This window comes from Ceratosolen solmsi, unplaced genomic scaffold (assembly GCF_000503995.2).
Source record: "Ceratosolen solmsi marchali unplaced genomic scaffold, CerSol_1.0 scaffold6, whole genome shotgun sequence".
Lineage (NCBI taxonomy): Eukaryota > Metazoa > Arthropoda > Insecta > Hymenoptera > Agaonidae > Ceratosolen > Ceratosolen solmsi.
In genome coordinates this window covers 15155107-15176047 of record NW_011948414.1, presented here as the reverse complement: position 1 = coordinate 15176047, position 20941 = coordinate 15155107, and the positions used below count along the sequence as shown (strand labels likewise).

The 20941-nt window shown below is 24.3% G+C and overlaps 1 protein-coding gene across 1 annotated transcript in view; it reads right to left on the bottom strand.

Annotated features, from left to right (window-relative positions):
• kl-2 (dynein heavy chain 2, axonemal kl-2) overlaps window positions 1–20941 on the bottom strand; it is a 78670-nt gene that overhangs the window by 35413 nt on the left and 22316 nt on the right. The window contains 15 exon segments of the mRNA XM_011507497.1: window positions 1–40; window positions 587–757; window positions 1007–1144; window positions 1444–1732; window positions 2923–3147; window positions 5157–5319; window positions 6949–7124; window positions 8813–8984; window positions 13664–13778; window positions 16559–16779; window positions 16995–17245; window positions 18392–18543; window positions 19708–19936; window positions 20212–20405; window positions 20510–20643. The exon segment at window positions 1–40 is cut by the window's left edge and continues 246 nt beyond it. Of these exon segments, the coding sequence (XP_011505799.1) occupies window positions 1–40; window positions 587–757; window positions 1007–1144; window positions 1444–1732; window positions 2923–3147; window positions 5157–5319; window positions 6949–7124; window positions 8813–8984; window positions 13664–13778; window positions 16559–16779; window positions 16995–17245; window positions 18392–18543; window positions 19708–19936; window positions 20212–20405; window positions 20510–20643 (2670 nt within the window).

Sequence of the window (20941 nt, the reverse complement as noted above, 5' to 3'; positions counted from 1 at the left end):
CAAAAAGCTCGATTACTTTTCTTATAAGTGCGGGTGTAGCCTAAGCGGAAAAATATATAATTAGCAAGATTTTTCTCAACTATTATTTACTTAGAAATTTTCCTCTCCTTTTATTATATCACAATCCAATGTTCTTTTAATTAATGAAATAATAATTATTAAACGGCTTATTTGACAAAATAATTTTTTCAAGATTTTATTATTTTATTATTCAAAGCTTATTGTTTCGATACAACATATTTTCTTTCACAATACATGAATTTTATTGATTTAGAATAATTAGTTGTATATAGTATATAGTTGTTAGTCATTAAATAATTAAACTAAATTGAATTTTTATTAATTCTTTTATAGAGACTTAATAATGAGTTTCCAATTTTTAATATTATATATCTCTATATAATTACTATTAGTTCAATTTGTGCTTGATAGGTAATAACGTATTTTAATTGAAATTTTAAGGCATTTGACAAAATTTAAGATATATTTATTGCTATAATAATTCATATAGCATAAATATTAAGGAAAGTAAATTTGTTTTTTTTTTTTTTTTTTGTTTTTAATAAAATAAGTGATTGTATCTTACTTGCAACTTCAGCTTGATTGCTTCGTTAGTTACGTAATCAACGAATTCTTTATAGTCAACATCAGGTACTCTCGATCCTGGGAAAAGGTCGGACGTTATTCCTACAAAGAGTGGAAGATCGTCCGAAGTGAGTTTCGCTAAGTTCATGTCTTTCATAGCCAAAATAATGACCTGTAATATGTAAAAAAAAAAAAAACTACTACTATTTCGTCATATATATATATATATATATATATATATATATTTTTTTTTTCCACGAGGATTCAATTTAAATAATAAAACTTTGCTATTTTCCAAAAGAAAGTAATAATTTTTACACACAATGTAATAAACTACGGTAAATAATTGATGACCCAATTTATGGAAATTTATGTATAAATTAAAAAAAAAAAATAATAAAAAAATTAAGTAAAAAATTACTTCGTCTTCTGATATATTAGGATAAAGTCGTCTTTTTTTCCCTGCATATCGTGTCAAAGTTACAATTCCACGAAGTCCAAAATCATAATGAAATTGATGGCTTAGTTGCTGTTTAGCCAAACCGTAAAGTGCATCTACCTTTAAATATCAGCGGTGATTATTTCTTGCAAATATATTTAAAAAATCTAATCACATAATACATGATAAGCACATGATGCTCGTAATATTTAATCTATTTAAATAGTGCAATTGTAGTATATAATTTTAATATTAATAAAATATTAATATTTTAAGAAAAGAAAAAAGCATTTTTAGTTAAATGTTATATTATATAAATGGATTATTAATGTTTATATTAATACTTTGATTATTTTTACTTAAAGAATGAAAAATATTATTAAAATCTCTTCATCTGAGTGTGTGTAAAGTATGCATACTTTTCTTGCAAGTGAACGAGTATTTTGAAATCCTTCACCAAATAAATTGATTTCTGCTATCATACTACTATCTGGTACCATCATAGAAATCGGTCGAAACATTGATTTTAAATTATCGGGCAATTCAGTTCTACCAGCGTAGCCTGGATTCATCGTTATGAAAATTCCACAGCTATGAACCAATTTAATTTCTGTTCCTTCGAAAACAAATCTTGTCGCTTTTTGTGATAAGGCAGTTAAAATCGAAAGAATTTGCTGTGCAACGACCGACAATACTTCAATATTGATTCTATTTAAATAAAAACATACATTTAGCTTTAATGAAATGTACTTTTATTTATCTATATATATATATATATATATATATATATATATATATATATATATATATATATATATATATATATATTCTAATACATTTTATAATAAATTTATATGTATGGCATAAACTTTGTTTATAATTTTTTTAAAATTTTTTTATTCTTGTTTCGTATAAAATTAATATTAGACATGGCCGAAAAAATAATATTATCAATTAAATACTAATTGTATAAAAATTTTTGGTTAAATCGATAATATATGTTTATTTCTTCCTAAAATATTACAATAGAATGTACTAGAGACATATAATGAAAGTTTAAGTTTTAAAATATGTAAATTTAATACTAAATTCATGGGAATTAATATTATACTTGCTCACATTTATTAGTTATTTATAGTTTAATAATCATCGTAATGTTATAATGATGCAATTACAATAAACAAGGCTGAGTCACGTTTTTTATGTTTGGACTACTTTATTCAAGAAACATAATGAAGAAATTCTTAATATGTATTTGAAGCTTAACGAGACATTTTATATATTACATCTCTATCTCGTTTGTTATTAAAAATTTTAAATTTGTAATTTAAAAAATGTAGTAAAATTATAAATTTAAAAAATATAGTAAAATAATAAATTTAAGTGATTATGAATAATATTGTTTTACGTATATAAGTTTTAGAATATAATGTAATTTTTATGTAAATTCGTTTTAAGAGCATTTGACGTATACATTAAGTAATTAATATTAGTTGATCATAATTTAAATTGTAACATATTAAATAAATATCATATAATTTTATTGTTTGCTTGTATCTTTGTATTATTTGATTATATTTATTACATAATATTTTAGATTAAGAGAATGAGAATATTTTTTTGTTTTTAACCAAATTTATAAAAGAATTATTAAGTAAAAAAAAAAAAAAAAAAAACTTTGTTGACTTTTAAATAAACAATTCTATGCATTGATTAATTGCCATCTAGTTTTGTAATATCAATTATTCGCAATTAAATTTCGAGCATTAATTATATATTACATTTGACTGCACATTGGATTGAAATAAATGCATATCGCCGAAATGTGTAAATAAATTTGACATTTGAAAATTGTTATTTCATAAAATCATAGTTTGATGTATGTATTGAACATGTACCTATTGAACTCGTCGTAACATCCCCATGCTCCGGTCTGGGCGAGGCCAGCAAACATTTTTCCCATGCTCTTATAATCGAGGCCCTCTGAGCAATTTACCACAATAACATTAAAGCCAAGAGCTTTACCGAGATCTTTAACAGTTTCGGTTTTTCCGGTGCCGGCAGGACCTTTTGGACTGCCCCCTCGATTCAAGTGCAAGGCCGTTGTTAGCGTTATGTAGCATCTATTTTTTTTTTTTTTAATAATATCTTATGAGTAAATGAGATTGGGAGTTTGAAAAGTTGGTCGGCGTCAATTCAAACGCCTAATTTATCGAACTAAAGGTTTATTTCAAAATCAGATTTATTATTACCTATTTACTTGCCAAGTCAATCGTTTAGATAGACTCGTTTTTTTTTTTTTTTTTTTTTTTTTTTTTTTTTTTTTTTTTTTTTTTTTTTAATGCTTTTAAAAAAAAATTTAAAGAAAACAAATACTTTGTTTTTTTTTTTTTAAAATGATTAAGATTTACAAGTTAAAATAAGAAAATGTTTCTATTTTGTATAAATAAATCTAACAAATAGCCTGGAATCGATAAGTTGAATAACACAATCATTAGGAAATTAGATATTGGATTCGATTTTTCGTGTTTTATTAATATCCATAATTTTAATCAACTAACAGCTTCATTAACGTTCAAGGTACTTATAAAATTTTTTATTATACTTTAGTAAAACATTAGGTTAAAGGATCATCGAATACGAATAAATTGAAATAAAAAATTTTTTATCCACATTAATGAAATTGTTAAAAAAAAATTTTAAGTGTTTTAAGCAAGAGTTGTATTGAAATAAACTGTTGAAAATAACAATAAATGGAATCAATAATTTTATATTGAAATTAGTGCTATTGTATAATTTACATAGTCAGAGAAAAGTAAATAGAAGTAAAAATTTGGATGACCGTATGCTTGGAAAAGCATGTGAACGTAAGTTCGACCGACCATACATGTTGGTAAGTACAGGATTTAATAAAACTATACGAACTGCTTTCACTGATAGTTTATGGTAGATATGGCAAATATTATAAATTATGTTGCGAGGAGAAATTGGAAAATCAATAGTCAATTCAGAATCCAAGTGCAAACATCACTATCCGTGTGTATGACGAGACCGGCAGCGCTATATTTGAGGAGTAAGGGGACATGGGTGGGGAGGTGGGGCGAACGGGTGGAATAGAAGCTAAAATCTCCAAAAAGGAGGATGGTGAAGAGACGATTGGGGGGAGGGAGGGGGGGTAGAGAGGATGCGATCAGATTTTATATATGTGCGAGCGTGCATATGCAAGAGAGAAGAGAGATATAGAAGGGGTGCTGCCTCTTGAGTCGAACGAATTTACGAGCACGTTTGCTGGTGAATATACATCAAGGTCGGGCTACGATAAATTAAAGCGTCCATTTCGTTCCTTTTATCGCGATTAAATCGATACTCCTTAAGCTCGGATAAATTCTGGGCGACTTCTAGGACAAATAAACGACAGGATGAGATATAACTGCAGTTATAGCGAAAGACCCATTGAACAATGGACAGCTATGCCATGTTGTGCACTCGCGCGGGAAAGACTCGCGGAACGCCAGAACTGTGTTTCGAAACTTTCCGCATCAATGGCTTCCAGCTCGTTCTTTCGAAAACATAATATATCAAATACTTCGCATTTTCATATTTTATTAAAAACGCCGTTCACCCTTCAGTGTATTCCATATTTTTCAGGTTGTTGGCCCTATTTCATCGATTATCTTTAACTATTATTAGTTCAAACTATTTGAATTGCTTCAAATATTTATACTCAAATCTATTAGAATATTGGAATGAATCTTACGGAATGAAAATAATAATAATTCTTATATTAATTTTGTAAATTTTTCTGTAAATGTGTTATTTCATTATTCATGAAATTAACCATTCATCAAAGTTTACCGATATTGAAAAATCGGTACCTCCATCAACTTATAATTAAAATTATTTATCATCACAATTCGTATGGAATATTGTAAAATATATTAAATTAAATATACTTTTCGTTTGGGAATGGTATTTTTAAATGTTTAATGAAATTAAGTTTTGCCACTTACTTTATTCCGTCTATATTTTAATGATTTATAGCTTAAAATTCTTACGTCTTATAGCACACTCGGTTAGATTATTATTCATTATATAATTACATATTAATGAATAATCTCATTATCCATCTCACCTATCGGTTAATGGTGTGATAACCAGTCGTTCGGAATTACCAAGATATTCATAACCATAGATGAAGGAAGTATTTGTCTGCCTTACTATGCAGTCGTCGATATCTCGATCCCAATAGAAACGCAACTGCGATAGCCATTCGAATGCTGATACGTCTCTACAATCTGTCATTTATATTTTAAATATAATCATAAAATAAATAAATTCTTTATATTAATTGTTCGGATAATTGAAATTTAAAAAGCAATTCACGGTAAAAAGTGAACGATCTTATACCAGTCTCAATACATCGTTGTGAAAATATATTTAAATGTAGTACTCAAATAATGTAAAAAGTTATGTTAAATAATTACTTGAGAATTTTTCATCCTATGTACAATTATTGTTAATTGATTTTTAATATAATAAGCTCTTATAAGTTAGAATAAATGACTTTTTGAACATTTTTGTACATCGATGATTATATTGAATGAAAATTCAGACTTTTTTTCTTTTAGAAATTATTCAATTTGATTTTATTATCTTTATTAATGTACTTGAAGGGTTTCGTTATTTGTAGATAATACTGTAAAATATTATTTTTCATTCGAATAATATGAATAAAAAAAAAAATTAAAACGAATCGCTAATAAAGATTTGTTCGGTACTTGATTAAAAAAAAAAAAAAAAAAAAAAAAAATAGTATGACACAAAAAATTAATAAAAAACAATGAAGTCTAATTAACTTATCATTTTAAAGTGACTTAAAACTTTGTTTGATACTTATTATATATTATAAAAAATATTAGCTTTTTAATTTAATATTTAAATAATTATAATAATGAAAAATATTATCTATAGTAATTTTTGAAAAATCCTCGTCATTTATATATTTATTTTAGGTTTTGATTACATCAAAACGTTCGACTAATCGTAAAATTTTTATGAAATTTTATATATAATGATTTATTAGATTATGAAAAAACATATTTTTAAAATAATTGTCATCATATTTATATTGAGCTAAATTTAGTAACTGAAATTATTATTGGTAAACTAAAAATTTTGTAAATTATATTACATTCAGTGATGCATCGATTCTCTAAATACATCATAGAGTTTTTTAATTATAATTTAATAGATTAATGTCAATGCCCTTGATAACTTTATACATTATATAAGTTTATAATAGCCAATGGATTTTTTCTAATATATTAATATTTAAAAGAAACGTGTATATGACAAGAGATGTATCTTATTTTATTACAAGTGTGAATTTGTCTATGAGAGTTTTAGGAAATAATTTAATAGATCATCTGAGGATAAAACTGATATCCAATGTTTGTACCCAATATACTTTCATCCACTTCACACCCATGCGAGGGAAAATTTAATTATATATATATATGTCCAGGCACGCGTGCGTGTGCGTGAGTACAGGTAATTGAGTACATAGGTAAGATAAAATCTTTTTAGTTACACAATATACAAAAACTTGAACAATATATATGTATTTATATAAACGTATACTACTTTCAATTTTTTTTTTTTTTTTTTTTAATAACTTTTTGTACCCCTTTTTTATATACACATAATGCACAAAAATATGCAAAATTTGACTTTATTCGTATACTCTATCTGCTACTTATTTTTTTAACGTTTGGAAGACACATCTACAAAGTATTGGATAGAAATATATATATCTACATTTTTTTAAGAATTGTTAATTTTTTAAAAATAATCAATTTAAAAATTCTTCCACGTAATTTCGAGAACAATATTTCATTTTCAAACAGATGTGATAGAAAACTTACTAGATTTATACATCTTCTCTATTACATCTCTTGCATGAATCTCGATAACAACAATAGCTTTAAATTTTAATCTCTGTAGCCTATCGAGATTACCTCGTACAGCTTCCGAGTACTTGCTTAGCGCTTGATTTTGTTTGTATTTTAATTTCTTTAATGGTTTTTTTGACTCGAATATCCTAATAAGATATCAAATAAATAAGTATATGTTTTGATTAATTTTACTTTGGAAATAAATTTGTTATTGATGAGTTGTGTATTATAAGACTATATTAAAGTAACTTTACGAGTCTAGTATGTATCGAATTATTTATGATAAAGGATGATTATTATTGACGATTATTATTATGATTATTAGAGTGATTATTGTTAATGTTATATTCCATTTATCCTTTATACATTATAATAAAAATCCAACAAAAACCACTTCGTTAGAAATGTATGTAGAATTTTTTATGTTTCTTATCAAGAAAAGTGAAATATCGTAAATTGCATTCACGTAATAGTTATGCACTAGTCCGCCGTGAGTATAAGTAGAATTTATCCTATACTTTCTTAACGATTTTCTAATAATAAATCATTTACAGAAGTATACATTCTAATTCAAGGCTACAATAATTATTGAAAAAATATGTAATTGATAAATATCCTAAATTATGAATAGTTTAAAACTTAAATTTATATTTTCATTTCGTTATTTTAATGTCGAACAGTTTTCACATCCTAGTATTGTCAATTTTACTTTAAATAATATCGAGATATTATTGCATCAGTTATACTTATTTTGTTTTTTTTTTTCATAATATTATAGTGATTTCAATTTTTATTAAAAATCAACATAAGTTATTGATTATATTTTGAATTATAAAATATTATATCTTAAAAGTCAAATCTATATCTATGCTCAAATTTTTAAATTGTTATATCGATGTATTTCCACTACATACAAATTTCTATTAATTCCGTCATTTCAATAAAAATAGAAATGTAGCACGCGAACTTTTCTGCTTACAATTTTTGTTGTTTTTTTTTCTTCATTTTTTGTTTCTATAGTTTAATATATAAATATAGTTAATAATAAATATACTATGAATTTTTTAATAATGAATCAAATGAATTTTTAAGTTAATTAATAGAATATTAATTTTAATACATACTTATGATTAATGGAACTAGTAATAAATTGAAAATAATAATTATTAATAAAATTAATTTGTGTTCTTTTTTATATATTTTTTAAAAAATTTTTTTCAATATACCAATTGAAATTGCAATTTACCAATGTATATGGTTAATTACCTAAATCGAATAGATTTAGTCAATTCACTTGTTCAAACTGTAGTACTGCAAATTTATCTTTACATAATTTAAGGACATTCAATTGATTTTAAAAGAAGTATTTTAACATTGAAATCTGCACCTTAAATATCAATGTAGTTTACAATTAATTTCAATAAAAGCACTGTTTTGTAATATTGTTGAACTAGTAAATTATGTAAATAATGACTTTCGACTTTTGACTATTTATTAAATATTTTTTTATGGTTTTGCACAAAATACATATGTTTAAATGATTTAGCATTATCATACTTAATTAATTCGTATCAAACATTTGCTTTCATCAAATACAATCATCATTATTTAAAGTATTCGTGATAGATATTATAATTCTACTAGGATTATTCTAGGATATTTATTTTATTACATTCCAAATATTCATTACATATTCTATTAATTGCGTAAACGGTTTAGAAATATATATATATATATATATATTATAAAAAATTTTATGTGGTCGACAATTATTTTTTCGGTAATTTATTTAGCATGTACTATCAATAGTACTTGTAAGTGCAAATATACTTACTTGCATTGTAATAGGACACGAGTACAATCAGTCGTCCACTGTATCTGAGTGGACGTTATTCCAGGTTGGCTTTGCCATTCCATGACCCATTTATCCCTTTTTGCTAACATTTTTCTAAGAGCTGTTCGACACTGCCGTAAAATTTCACGCAAACTATCACGCATTGCCCTTTCTACAAACATTCCAAAAATATGAATTGTTTATTTGTCACATACTTTTCATCTGTTTCATCAAATTTATAATAAAACTGTTTTCAAAAAACACATTTTTTTAAACGTAATTATAGTTATTTTGTATTTAAAAGAGCATTATAAATTATATTGTATTAAATTTGTACGTTTATATATAAATATATATATATATATGTGTGTGCGTGTGTGCGCGTGTGTGCGCGTGTGTGCGCGCACTTAATGGTACCACTTAATGGTAGTTATACATGATATTAAATTCAATAGACAACATTTGACTGCTTCAGAGATATTATAATTAGATAAATCACTTTATACATTCTATGAATTATTTATGACGAGTAGTAATTATTATCAGCATCTACCAATTTATTACCACTACTTTATAACCACTGATTATTAATAATTTCATGACCAGTATTTGTCTATTATTTTTATTATTTCTACGTTGTTTTCATTTTGTCTCTCTTGATAATACATGTGACCTAGAATTATATGCCTTCATATCACTATTTCCTTATATTCTGCTGATATACTCAGTATTTTTATTTTTCTTAAAATTTTGATCTCGAATCAGCAATTTCTTGGAAATAGGTTTCAATTTCAACGATCAGCAGTTTTTACTCACGTTACTTTTGTAATGCAAATTTATTATCAATTTTTTAATTGTCTAATCTACTTCTTTGAGTATACTTTTAAAACATAGTTAAAATTTATTAATAAAATATGTTTAATAAGTATATTCATTATTGTATCATAATTTTCATTTTATAAATAAAAGTCTGTGTAAATTAAAAAAAATTATAATTATTTTTGCAAATTGATAAAGTAATCATTTTAATATGATATTGTTGACTTTAAATAAATAACTACAAGACAAAAATCGATTATCCTATAAAATATTATTGTTTAAAAGTAAAAAATTAATCAATAATACATGTATTTTAAATAATAATGAGATTACTTCAATTTCCGATAACGATGGAAAAATATCGAATGAAGATTAAATATTAATGTTAATTGTTTAAATTTTTTATTTATTAACTGAAAAATACATTGTAAAATATATGATTTTAAATAAGAAAATAATATTCGTTACATGCTGTTTTTATTTCAATATTTTCAATAAAAAAAAAGTCGTTTTAATAGAAATTACAACTCATTTTTATTTAATTTTTTTAATTATTAATAAAAAAATCATACATAAGAATAAATGAATAAAAAAGAAGAATAAAATTGATGGAAGTATAAAATTAATAGTTTCAATCATCAATATTCAAAAACAGCGTCGACCACCATGTTTAGACCAATACACAAATTTGCAGTGCTACCAATCTCCAAGGAAGATTCGAGTATTATAAGCTTCACTTTCTCGGAATTCCCCATCCTTCTGAAGCTAATGTTATTGTCGAACGTTGTACAATGTTTATAGAACCTCCGCATAGCCACGCCTATCAATTGTCGCCAGTTAACTAAGCAAGCGCTCGTCGAGACACTCTCTCAGCAGAGCCGCCATGGAAGGAATACGCGTTGAGTTTCGTGTTAGTATTCAACAGGATAAACGGCAGTGAAAAGGTATTGGAAGAATAAATCAAGGGCGTAGTGATAACGTATAATACAGTTGGAGAATTATTCAATTATTTTATTTAAAATAGCAACCTTCATGACTAAGGGCTGACTCTAACTCCCACGTATAGTGCCCGAGTGCAGGAAGTGTTAGCAGGTAGGGATGAGCATTTCATGTCTAGATAGCCGAGTGCTTATTTTCTTGTGTTAATGACGCTCTCATTAGTCTTCCTCCGACTCTAATAATTCCTAGGGGTGTCGACGTACGCGGTCAGGCGGTGGAATAAGGGATGGACGGAAGGATCTTTTTCTAGCTCGTGAGGAAAGTTGGCAGATTGAGTTGCCTTTATCCAAAAAAATTCTTAAATTTTCCAAGTCCCTTTGAGATATTTGATTGATTAGAGATGATTCATGATTTCTCCTCGAATGTGTAATAAATATAATTCATAAATCCGTTGTCTTCGATAGCTCCTTGATATTTGCGTACTTGTAACTGATGTCCCAGTGATAGATTGGCTGGTGAGCTGCTTCCACTAGTGCGGTGCCTGGCGAGTTTCTATGATTGCGTTGCTCGGCGTTCTGCGTTGGCTGTGTTGGCCACGAGTCTGGCAAGGATAATCATGATGGTCCAGTCCACCATAGTACATGATCTTGAAGCTGCAGGGATCGACGTACGGGGAACGTAATTCCAGTCAGCGTCTGCACTAATATCCTAAATTTGTGTGACCCTGTTTCTCACAAAGTCTTTCCAGCCTGACGCATGTGTCTTTATCCATGTTATCCAAGAATCTATCCATAAGTATGTTGCCTTTATTCTTACGTTTAGCGTAGTCTTGATGTACAGCATGAGTTTTTTACAGGAATAGGGCCCCGATGCCAACTCCAACCTTGGGATAGTGAGCCGCTTAAGAGGGGCTAACTTGGTCTTGGAACACACAAAAGCAACCGGTAGTACCCCTTAACCGGCAATACACAAATTTGCAGTGCTACCAATCTCTAAATAAGGGAATAATCATAAATAACATTGATGATGGCGGGCGGAATGTTAGGGATTCGAGAATTTTCCAAATTTGAGAATAACTATTTCAACGACGTTTGGTGATGAGTACACTTAGCTACACATACTAATTGATCTCAATTAAAATTATTTCAAATATTACCTATATATAGTTGAATCCATACTCATCTTCCAGCGTTTATAAGCAGGAATTTAAATTTTATTTTAAAACAAGAATGATAATAATTTATTTTATGATCTGACATATTTGTGACATTAAAAAAGTTGATAATAAGGGCTTATATTCATTTTATATGATCTATTATTTAATATGAAATGTTTGTTAAAAATGTTTACGAATTTTAAGAATCAAAAATTCATTTACAATAAATACTGAAACAAACTTTTATATAAAATACTGTAAATTCAAAAACTTTCTACAATTATTAGATTTTTATAAACATTATAAACATCGAAAAAAATATTTGCGGAGCTTTCAGAATTTGTTCTCTAGAATTAATTTTCAATTAGTTACTTCATATGTAAAATATTGTAAGATTACTTTATTTCTCCGTGATATTTGACAATCCAGTCAAATATACCAAAATTGTAAACTTATACTTTATACATTAATATTACAATATAAAGTTGTAAGCATAGTGTAATTTCATATATTGTAATCAGTTGAATTAATTTTAATTATTGTCAATATGTTAATAAATAAAAGCATAATATCAGAATCACGAAGTGGATACTATTATTAATTTTCTATTATATATTAGATATGTATTAAAAATTCTAATACCAGTTTAAACAATTTTTAAGCCGTTTAATTTTGAGTAAATTAATGTACTAAATAAATTGTTTTAAAGGTATTTTAAGAAATTTGAAAATAAATTTCAAAAATTAGATATAAAAAAGCATGTGCATTAATCATGAAATGATTAAGAATCATTAAATTAACTATTGGTAACTATTGGTTATCTATTATAGATATTTAATACACTTTATCTTATAAATATTATTAAATATTAAATTATACATATGACTATTATACTTTGTTGTATTTTTTATATTTTAAAAATAATTTCATATATATATATATATATATATATATAGATATATATATGATGCCTTAATGGAATATATGATTATATAATTTTAATTTTTAACTGTCTTTAAGAGACAAGTTTTCAAAAGGTAAGCATAAAATTAGTATGCCTACTATTATATATTATACTATTGTATAATAATATTAAATTGTTTATGTACTTATAATAAAATGTATAATTATTGAATTAAAAGTGCACGGTTGTGCCAAGTTTCAATTTTTATACTTTGATTATATATAAAACTAAAAAATTGGATTTTTGAAATTGAAATTCATCTTATTGTTTAAAGACAAATATTTTTTAAGAAGATATAAGCTTTATAATTTTTCAATATTTAAATATTTCTTACACTGAGAAATAATTTGTTGTGATGTTACTGAAATAGAGATATTACAATTGGAAACTTACAATTGAAATTATGTTGTAATATGTCTGATTTGAAAATATTATATTTTCAAATTTGAAACAATAAGTACTTGATTGAATGATATTAGGATAATTAACATATAAAATTTTTTTATAACAATAGCGATTAATCGTTAATAAGTAATAATTAACATAATTATTCTTTAACATAACTATGTATAAGAGAATTTTTATAATTTTAAGTATAAGAGAAATTTGTTTAAGAGACGTGGTATTCCAATAAATTAATTTTTAAACGTACTAGAAAGATAAATACATTTGAAAGATTCTAATTATTCATCATGTAATATATAATATTTAAATATTATGATTAAGTAATTAATGATTCCAGTTAAATGGACTTATACTGTTAAATTTGTTCCTAATTACATATATAATTATGAATATTATCTTATTTTTCTTATATTATATTTAAAAGAAAAAATGTAATAAATATCCATAATAAATATGTATTAATTACAATAAAAACTTAAGAAATTCTAGAAAAATATTATGTGTTATGATAAGATACTCTTATCCAATATTTCATTCTTTAAATATATAATGAAAATACAATTTTTACCAATAAGTACAAGCCAATTCTCCACTCGTCCCTCCAATAAAATTGGTTGTAAAAACTCCACATATTCGCCTTCTGATGAATACATTCCTTTTGTAATTGTTTTTCCCGATTGAGCCTTAAATATAAATTTATAAATAAATAATTTTTTTCGAGATTATGTCTTATAGATTTCGTGTTTTTAGTGTAAAATACAAAATTTGTAGGATTACTTATATAGTTTTAATTAAAATAAAACTTCTACAATTATGTTCATATTTAAATTCCATTTAATTATTTAGTTTATTATTGAAAGTTTTTAATTGTCTTTCTATATTGTCTGAAACCTTAATATGAAGTTTCATAAAACTGCTAATGTTGTATTAAATAAATAACAACAATCTAGTGATATAAATATTTTCATTAATTACATAAAACTAATATAATTTGATTATTGAATAATTTAACATAATAATTCAATTAAACATATAATATAATATAAAAATTTTTACTAAATAGTGTATATGTTAAAAAAACATGGCGAATACCGTATTACGGGAAAAGATTTGAGGAGAAATCTCGTCAGTACAGGACAAAGAACGGTTTAATAGTACAAAGGGATAACATTTCCAACTACTATCGAAGAAAACCAGTTGATTGTGGTAGGTGCAAGTAATAAGACGAAAGATAATGAAAAAAAGGAGGGATGGGAGGCGAAAAGGGAAGAGAAAGAATGGAGGGAAAAAGTCACGTATTTAAATCTAGGTTTTTAAAGTATTTTCTAAATGAAATAATATAATTATATTATTCTAAAAGTTAAAAAATGTGAAATTGAGAATCTATAGATAATGTATCTTGAGTGTGAAACTGATATTTGATAAAATTAATTATTATTCTGAGGCTGAATAAGTTAGTCACGATACGATACCCATCCTTTTTTTGTCCTTTTTATTACATCATATTAATACATATATCATTGGAGCAGCCGATATTATATTATATTCCATAATCTTTTATTTATTGATGTAAAAGTATATAATAACATCGACGCAAATGCTGTTATGCGTAAACCAAATATACTTTCTTACGATATATACTAAAGGTAATGAGATAGTTACAAGTATGTCAAAGAATTACTCATGGAACTTGGTAATGTTTATCAATAACTAATTAAAACCAAGTTTTAAGTAGTTTATGTTTTTTATAGAATACGTAACATGAGCCAACTGTATTAGAAGAAGACTCGTGGAAAATAAATTATTTCTATACAGATAAAGAGAAACAATAAATGAATCCCGAAGAGTAAATTGAAACGCACGGTATTAACAGAAATAAAAAAAAAAAAGTTTTTACGTTAGTTGAGTATCAGAGTGTATGACTAATTTTAATGGAACCTGTATTTTTCACTTTTTTCTTTCCTTTTTTTTATTAAAATTATTTATTTCGTATACTCGTACTTATCTGTATTTCAGCCTGATTATAATCGCAAGAATTATAATTTAGGAATAGTAAAAAAAAAAAAAAATTGATAAAATATAAAAGTAATAAAAGATAGAGAGAAAGAATGATAAAATAATGAATAATAGTAGGAATTGTAAAAGACAAAAGCGTAGCAAAAAAAATTAGAAATATTGGGTGTAGTTTTAAAAAAGATAAGAAAACAAATAGATGTTAAAGAGAGACTACAATGGATGTATTTTGGATAATTATCTTAATCATATAAACTATTTATCTATGAATAGTATAATTTAAATGAATATTAAGCTACTCTACATAAACTTTATAAGACTGATTAGTGAGAAGAACAAGCTTGATTATAACATTGATTAAAGTAAATGAAGAGGGATATATTTTATATGATTTTCGTGTGCATATCGATTAAAATAAATTTATTTAATAATATTGGGTAAAACATTTTATTTTATTTTCAGTATAAGCTAGTGAAAAAAAATTGAATAATGTATTCTAAGTAGTAATATTATTATAAAAGTGTTTTTTATATTAATATTATATGCTACTACATAAAATTATATATATATATATATATATATAATAGTTAAAAACATATTTTAACAGTAGCAAATTAAAACAATGGATAAAAATAAATATAATTATTATTACATTCATAATTGCTGCTGTTCTCGAAAATTTTGATAAAGTTTCAAATTAGTATATACAATGAATCAACTCGGATGTCCCAAATGGATAAAATATGACAATATATTTTGTTTTTTTTTTTCTTTAACATTTCTTTAAAACCTTAATATTCTTTCATATTTTTAATTTAAATATTTCGTTTTAAAAATCTATGTAGTGTAATTACAGAATCGATTTAATTTAATTAGTAAAACACGAGAAGATAATTTTTCATAAAAACTCTGAATTTTAATGAATTATTTTTTACGTGTGTAATATAATATTTATAGTTTCGGAAAAATTATAATTATATACTACAATTTATAATTATATACTACAATTTATAATTATAATATAATTTATAATTGTAAAGACAATTTTTTTGTAATAACTTAAAAAAAATTTCTAAAGTTTTTAACAGTAAATACAAATATTGAAATTTTCAAAAACGTTTTAATTATTTATTAAATAATTTAACAAATATATTAATAATTCTAATTGTATAAATAAACGACGTCTATAAAATATCTGTTTATTATAAATCGTGTTTTTTTTTTTTTTTTATTTTATTCACAATATTTGTGTAACGTAAAACGTATTCGACTAACAAATTCTATCCAAAACAGAGCAACGATGAATTTTTTGTATAATTAACATAGAGAAGATATTTATAATTTAATTAGTAAATTAAAAGTATGGTAATTTTTAAATTACGATAGAGAAGATATTTATTGTATTACATCATTCTTCGTTTGTTAATAATAAATTAATGTTTGTTTATACCTTGTCTAGTTTGATAGATTTGATGCTATCGAAAAGCTTCTTTATGTGAGGCTGAACTAACTCAGGTTTTTTTGAATTAGCAAGAATCTCAAGTAGATCGTCGTTTGAAATGAAGTAAAATCGTGGGAAAATATGCCTTTTAACTTCAAGATATTGCTCTAGCCTCCTCTGGATGACTTCCAACTTAGTACTCAATTTATTCAAAATATTGAATAAATCAGCTTTATTAAAAAGAAAATTGGGCATTTAAAGTTAATTTTAATATTTCCTATAATATAAGTAGGAAGTTGACAAGACGACATCTTATCATGTTAAAGTTCTAATAAATGCATTTAATATTATAATCTATTTAATAAAAAAACTGCTATTGAATTAAATAAAAATCTTTAAAAATTTTATATTATAAAGTAAATTAGAAGTCAGCAATTAATTATACGTGGTTGATGAGTAGCTTCTAAAGCGAGGCCAGATGATGCCATACGAGAAGTTATTTCCTTCCAGGAATTAGTAATGTTATCGAATTCTTGAGATTCCTGCGGAAGTTGTTTTCTAATGTCTTCCGCACTAAAAATATTGTTCAAGTACATATAATCTTTCTGGATAAGTAATACAATTTCTAGAATTTCGCCAATTGTTGACAAGGTACGCTCCCAGTAATCAACTTCTATGGCAAAAGCTTCAACAAACCTATAATGAAATTAAGTTGATTCATGGAGTAACATATCAAACTCCATTTTATCGGGTATCCCATTGTTCATGTACAGTGGTAGTAATTTTAATAAACTTTAATGATTATCATTCTTAAAGTTAATATTTTATTTGTGCGTATTTTTAAAAACCTCTCATCGTGAAACTATGAAATAATGTATCATAATGAGACGAGTTATTTGTTTATTTTTGTTCCAACATCCACGTTACTCAACAAAAAAGAAAATTAAATATATATATATATATATATATATATTTGAAATATTTTTTTTTAGAATAATTTGCTTTAGATTAATTGTTATATAAAAATTATATTATAAAGTCCTTTATTATAAAGTATTCTTATTATTATAGTATAAATGGTTATGCAGTTGATTTAAAGTAAAAAATAACATTGACTCTTCATTTATTATCATTTTATTTTAATATACAAATATGTGTTTTTGATGTTTTCAGTTAAAAAATATCTCAAATTCAGCACATGAAAAATTAAATGAATAATTATTGATCGAATTAAATATAAAATATGTAAATAATTGTTTATTTTTTAATTTACATTTATATTTCTTATGTTTTCATGAAGATTATCAATTTACAATTAATGTAAATGATATTTTATATTGATATAAACATAATCTTAATGTATCTTTGCATCATCGTTCTTTGTAATTTTTTATAAATTAATAAGAGTATATATTATAAATTATATTAAAAAAAATTAATTTTATGTATCATTAAATTCTTTTATTTCTCAATAGAATTATCTCCTTCAGAGTTATACAAAAGATAGTAATTATTAAGAGTATAATAATAAGAAAATTTAAATAATTAGTTTTGAAATAAAAAAAAAAAACTAGCAAAACATAAATAATAGAATATTAGAATTAAAAATTGATGTAAAAATTTGTTGAAATGTTGATGAATTACATTATTGTTTGTAGTGAATGTAATTTAATTTATTATACCTAAACTTTTAAAATCTAGCCCTACGCCAACAATAAGCAAAATAATGGGATTTAAAGTATCTACTAACATATTTTGATAACTGATCATTTATCATTTATTATGAATATATTGAAAAAGAAAATTTAAAGTTAATCATTAGTCATTGAAACATTATCTTACTTTGTTGATTTCATTGATGAAAGTTGAACTTGATGTTCTTCAAGCATCTCTGTAATGTCATCAATTGATTTTAATGTATATACACCTTTATCTTCATATGGATGCATTGTGAGTGGCATTTGCTTCCATATCAAGGATATATTTTTCAAGCCCTAAAATTTTTTTTGAATATTTAGAAAAAGTATTTTTTTTTTCATAAACTTTACAATATTTAATTAAAATGAAACTACCTATAATCGTATAATATTGTATGAATTATTTATTTTGATATTTAATTAATTATATGCAATATATGCTCACTTTCAAATTATTGAAATGATATTAAATAGCAAAGTAAGTATAGCTTCGTTCAAAAACATTTAATTTTTGATACTAATAAGAAATAACGATCATAGGCACAAATTGCACATATAAATGAATAAACCGTGCGTTACATACGTTTAGTCCATGTTTCACTTTATACCGCTATTAAAATTCTATAACATCGATAATTGTTAAATTTTTAATAATTCAAGAACTAAAGTATATGAAATAAATATTTTAGTATATTTTTGTATGATTGTTAGAGACTTGTATTTCTCATTGGACAAAAATTAATGTTAAAACATCTTGTTTGTGGGCAGAAAATGATTGTTTTATTTTTTTTTAAAGCAAAATATATTTTAATTTAAGTAAAATATTAATATAAAAATATTTTAAATTTATTTCCGCGATTTATCTAATTAATTTTAAACTCTATTTTTATCTTAACAATATAATCTGCTTTTCATTTTTATTCCTTATAGAATATGTGCTTCCATTGTGATTATATGCAATATTGCCATGTACAATTTGACTATGATTATTAGAAATGAGCTCAAATTATTATTAACGTCTATTTAATTGTCTATTATTATTTTATTTATTATTTTATTTTATATTTATATTATTTTAGAGTTTTATTTATATTATTTTAGAAGTTAAAAACAGAAATAAAAAATAACAATATATATATATATATATATATATATGTGTGTGTGTGTGTGTGTGTGTGTGTGTGTGTGTGTGTGTTGTTATTATAACATATATAGTTAAATTAGATTTATTTGCAATGTACATAAAGCTTATAAATATTATAAATAGTAATTATTTTTATTAGTGGATAATATTTAGATTATTGGTTGATAATGATTACAAGATTATCATCGATCCAAAGAAACATAGATTTTTAGGAAAAAATATTATATATTTTTATAAATGTATTATATAATTTTCTATTTTATTAACTTAATACAAAAGCGGAAAATAAGTATATCAATTATTGAATAATAAATTACCGTTTCAATTGCAAGTTCCATTGTTGCGGCATTAGATATGTCAGCAATTTCGTCAATAAAATTGTGCATCTGCATGCTTGCTATAACGTCAAGAGTGAAGTCACTAGAGTTTTGGTCAAAGCTCTTTCCGATTGTCTTCATCACATTCTGCCAATGGCGATCTCTCATCGCAGGATTCTTCAAGTCCATGATAAGTGGTAAAGTACGTCGGAATTTGTCAACTCGTAATCTAACGTGTTTGTTTATATATACACATAAATGCAAGTATTTATGCAGATTCTTTGTATACATTACATTACATATTACATTTATGCAGAATCATTAATTGCTATGTATTAGAATGTATTAGAATACACAAGCATTTTATTTGCTATTTATTAATACTAACATCTTGAATTTAATACAAAAACAAAACAAAACAAAATAAAAAACGATGTAGATTTTATTTTTATATAATTTGCTTTCATTGCTTCAATAATTATTTACTATTACATTTTTATATACCTTGTCTCATTTACAATATTCCAATTTTTTTCTTTTAATTCACGGCTTAGTCTTGTTAGTTTTCGAAACATAATATTAGCTGTTTCATCCATCTCTTCTGTTTTAAGTGACCAGAAATTTCCCGTTTTATATCGATCCCAAATTTTATCCCATTGTTCGGACATTTCCCAAACGAGTTTAAGAGTAATTAAATCCTATATTTTGAATATATACATATGCATATATATATATATATATATATATATATAGAAATCTTTAATAATATTTTCTAAATTATGTTATTAATTAAATATTATGCCTTTAACAAAGTGTTTAGTTCTCTCGATTCTGCTTCACTTATACCAAAAATCGTTAGATCCTTTTTGATTTTATTAATTTTTTCTTTCATACTACTTGCTTTTTTATGAAAATTGTTCAACCATGTCCGTGCACCTATAGTTAATTTAATAAGCTATATTTTACTTTAAAATTTTTTAATAAATTTTTTTTTAGCATATTCAAAATTTTTGTTTATATTCTACTAATCAAACGAAGATGATTAATAATATGAAATTTATCAATCAATTTTCTTGAATTTGCTTTAAATAAGATAAACAGATAAATAATATATAGTAGGAATTGAAAATTAAGATTTTTAAATTTATTAAGATTGCCGATATAATTTTATATTAATTCGCGTTATTACGATTATTTAAAAAATGTTTTTGTTTCTAAAGTATTTTTATTTTTG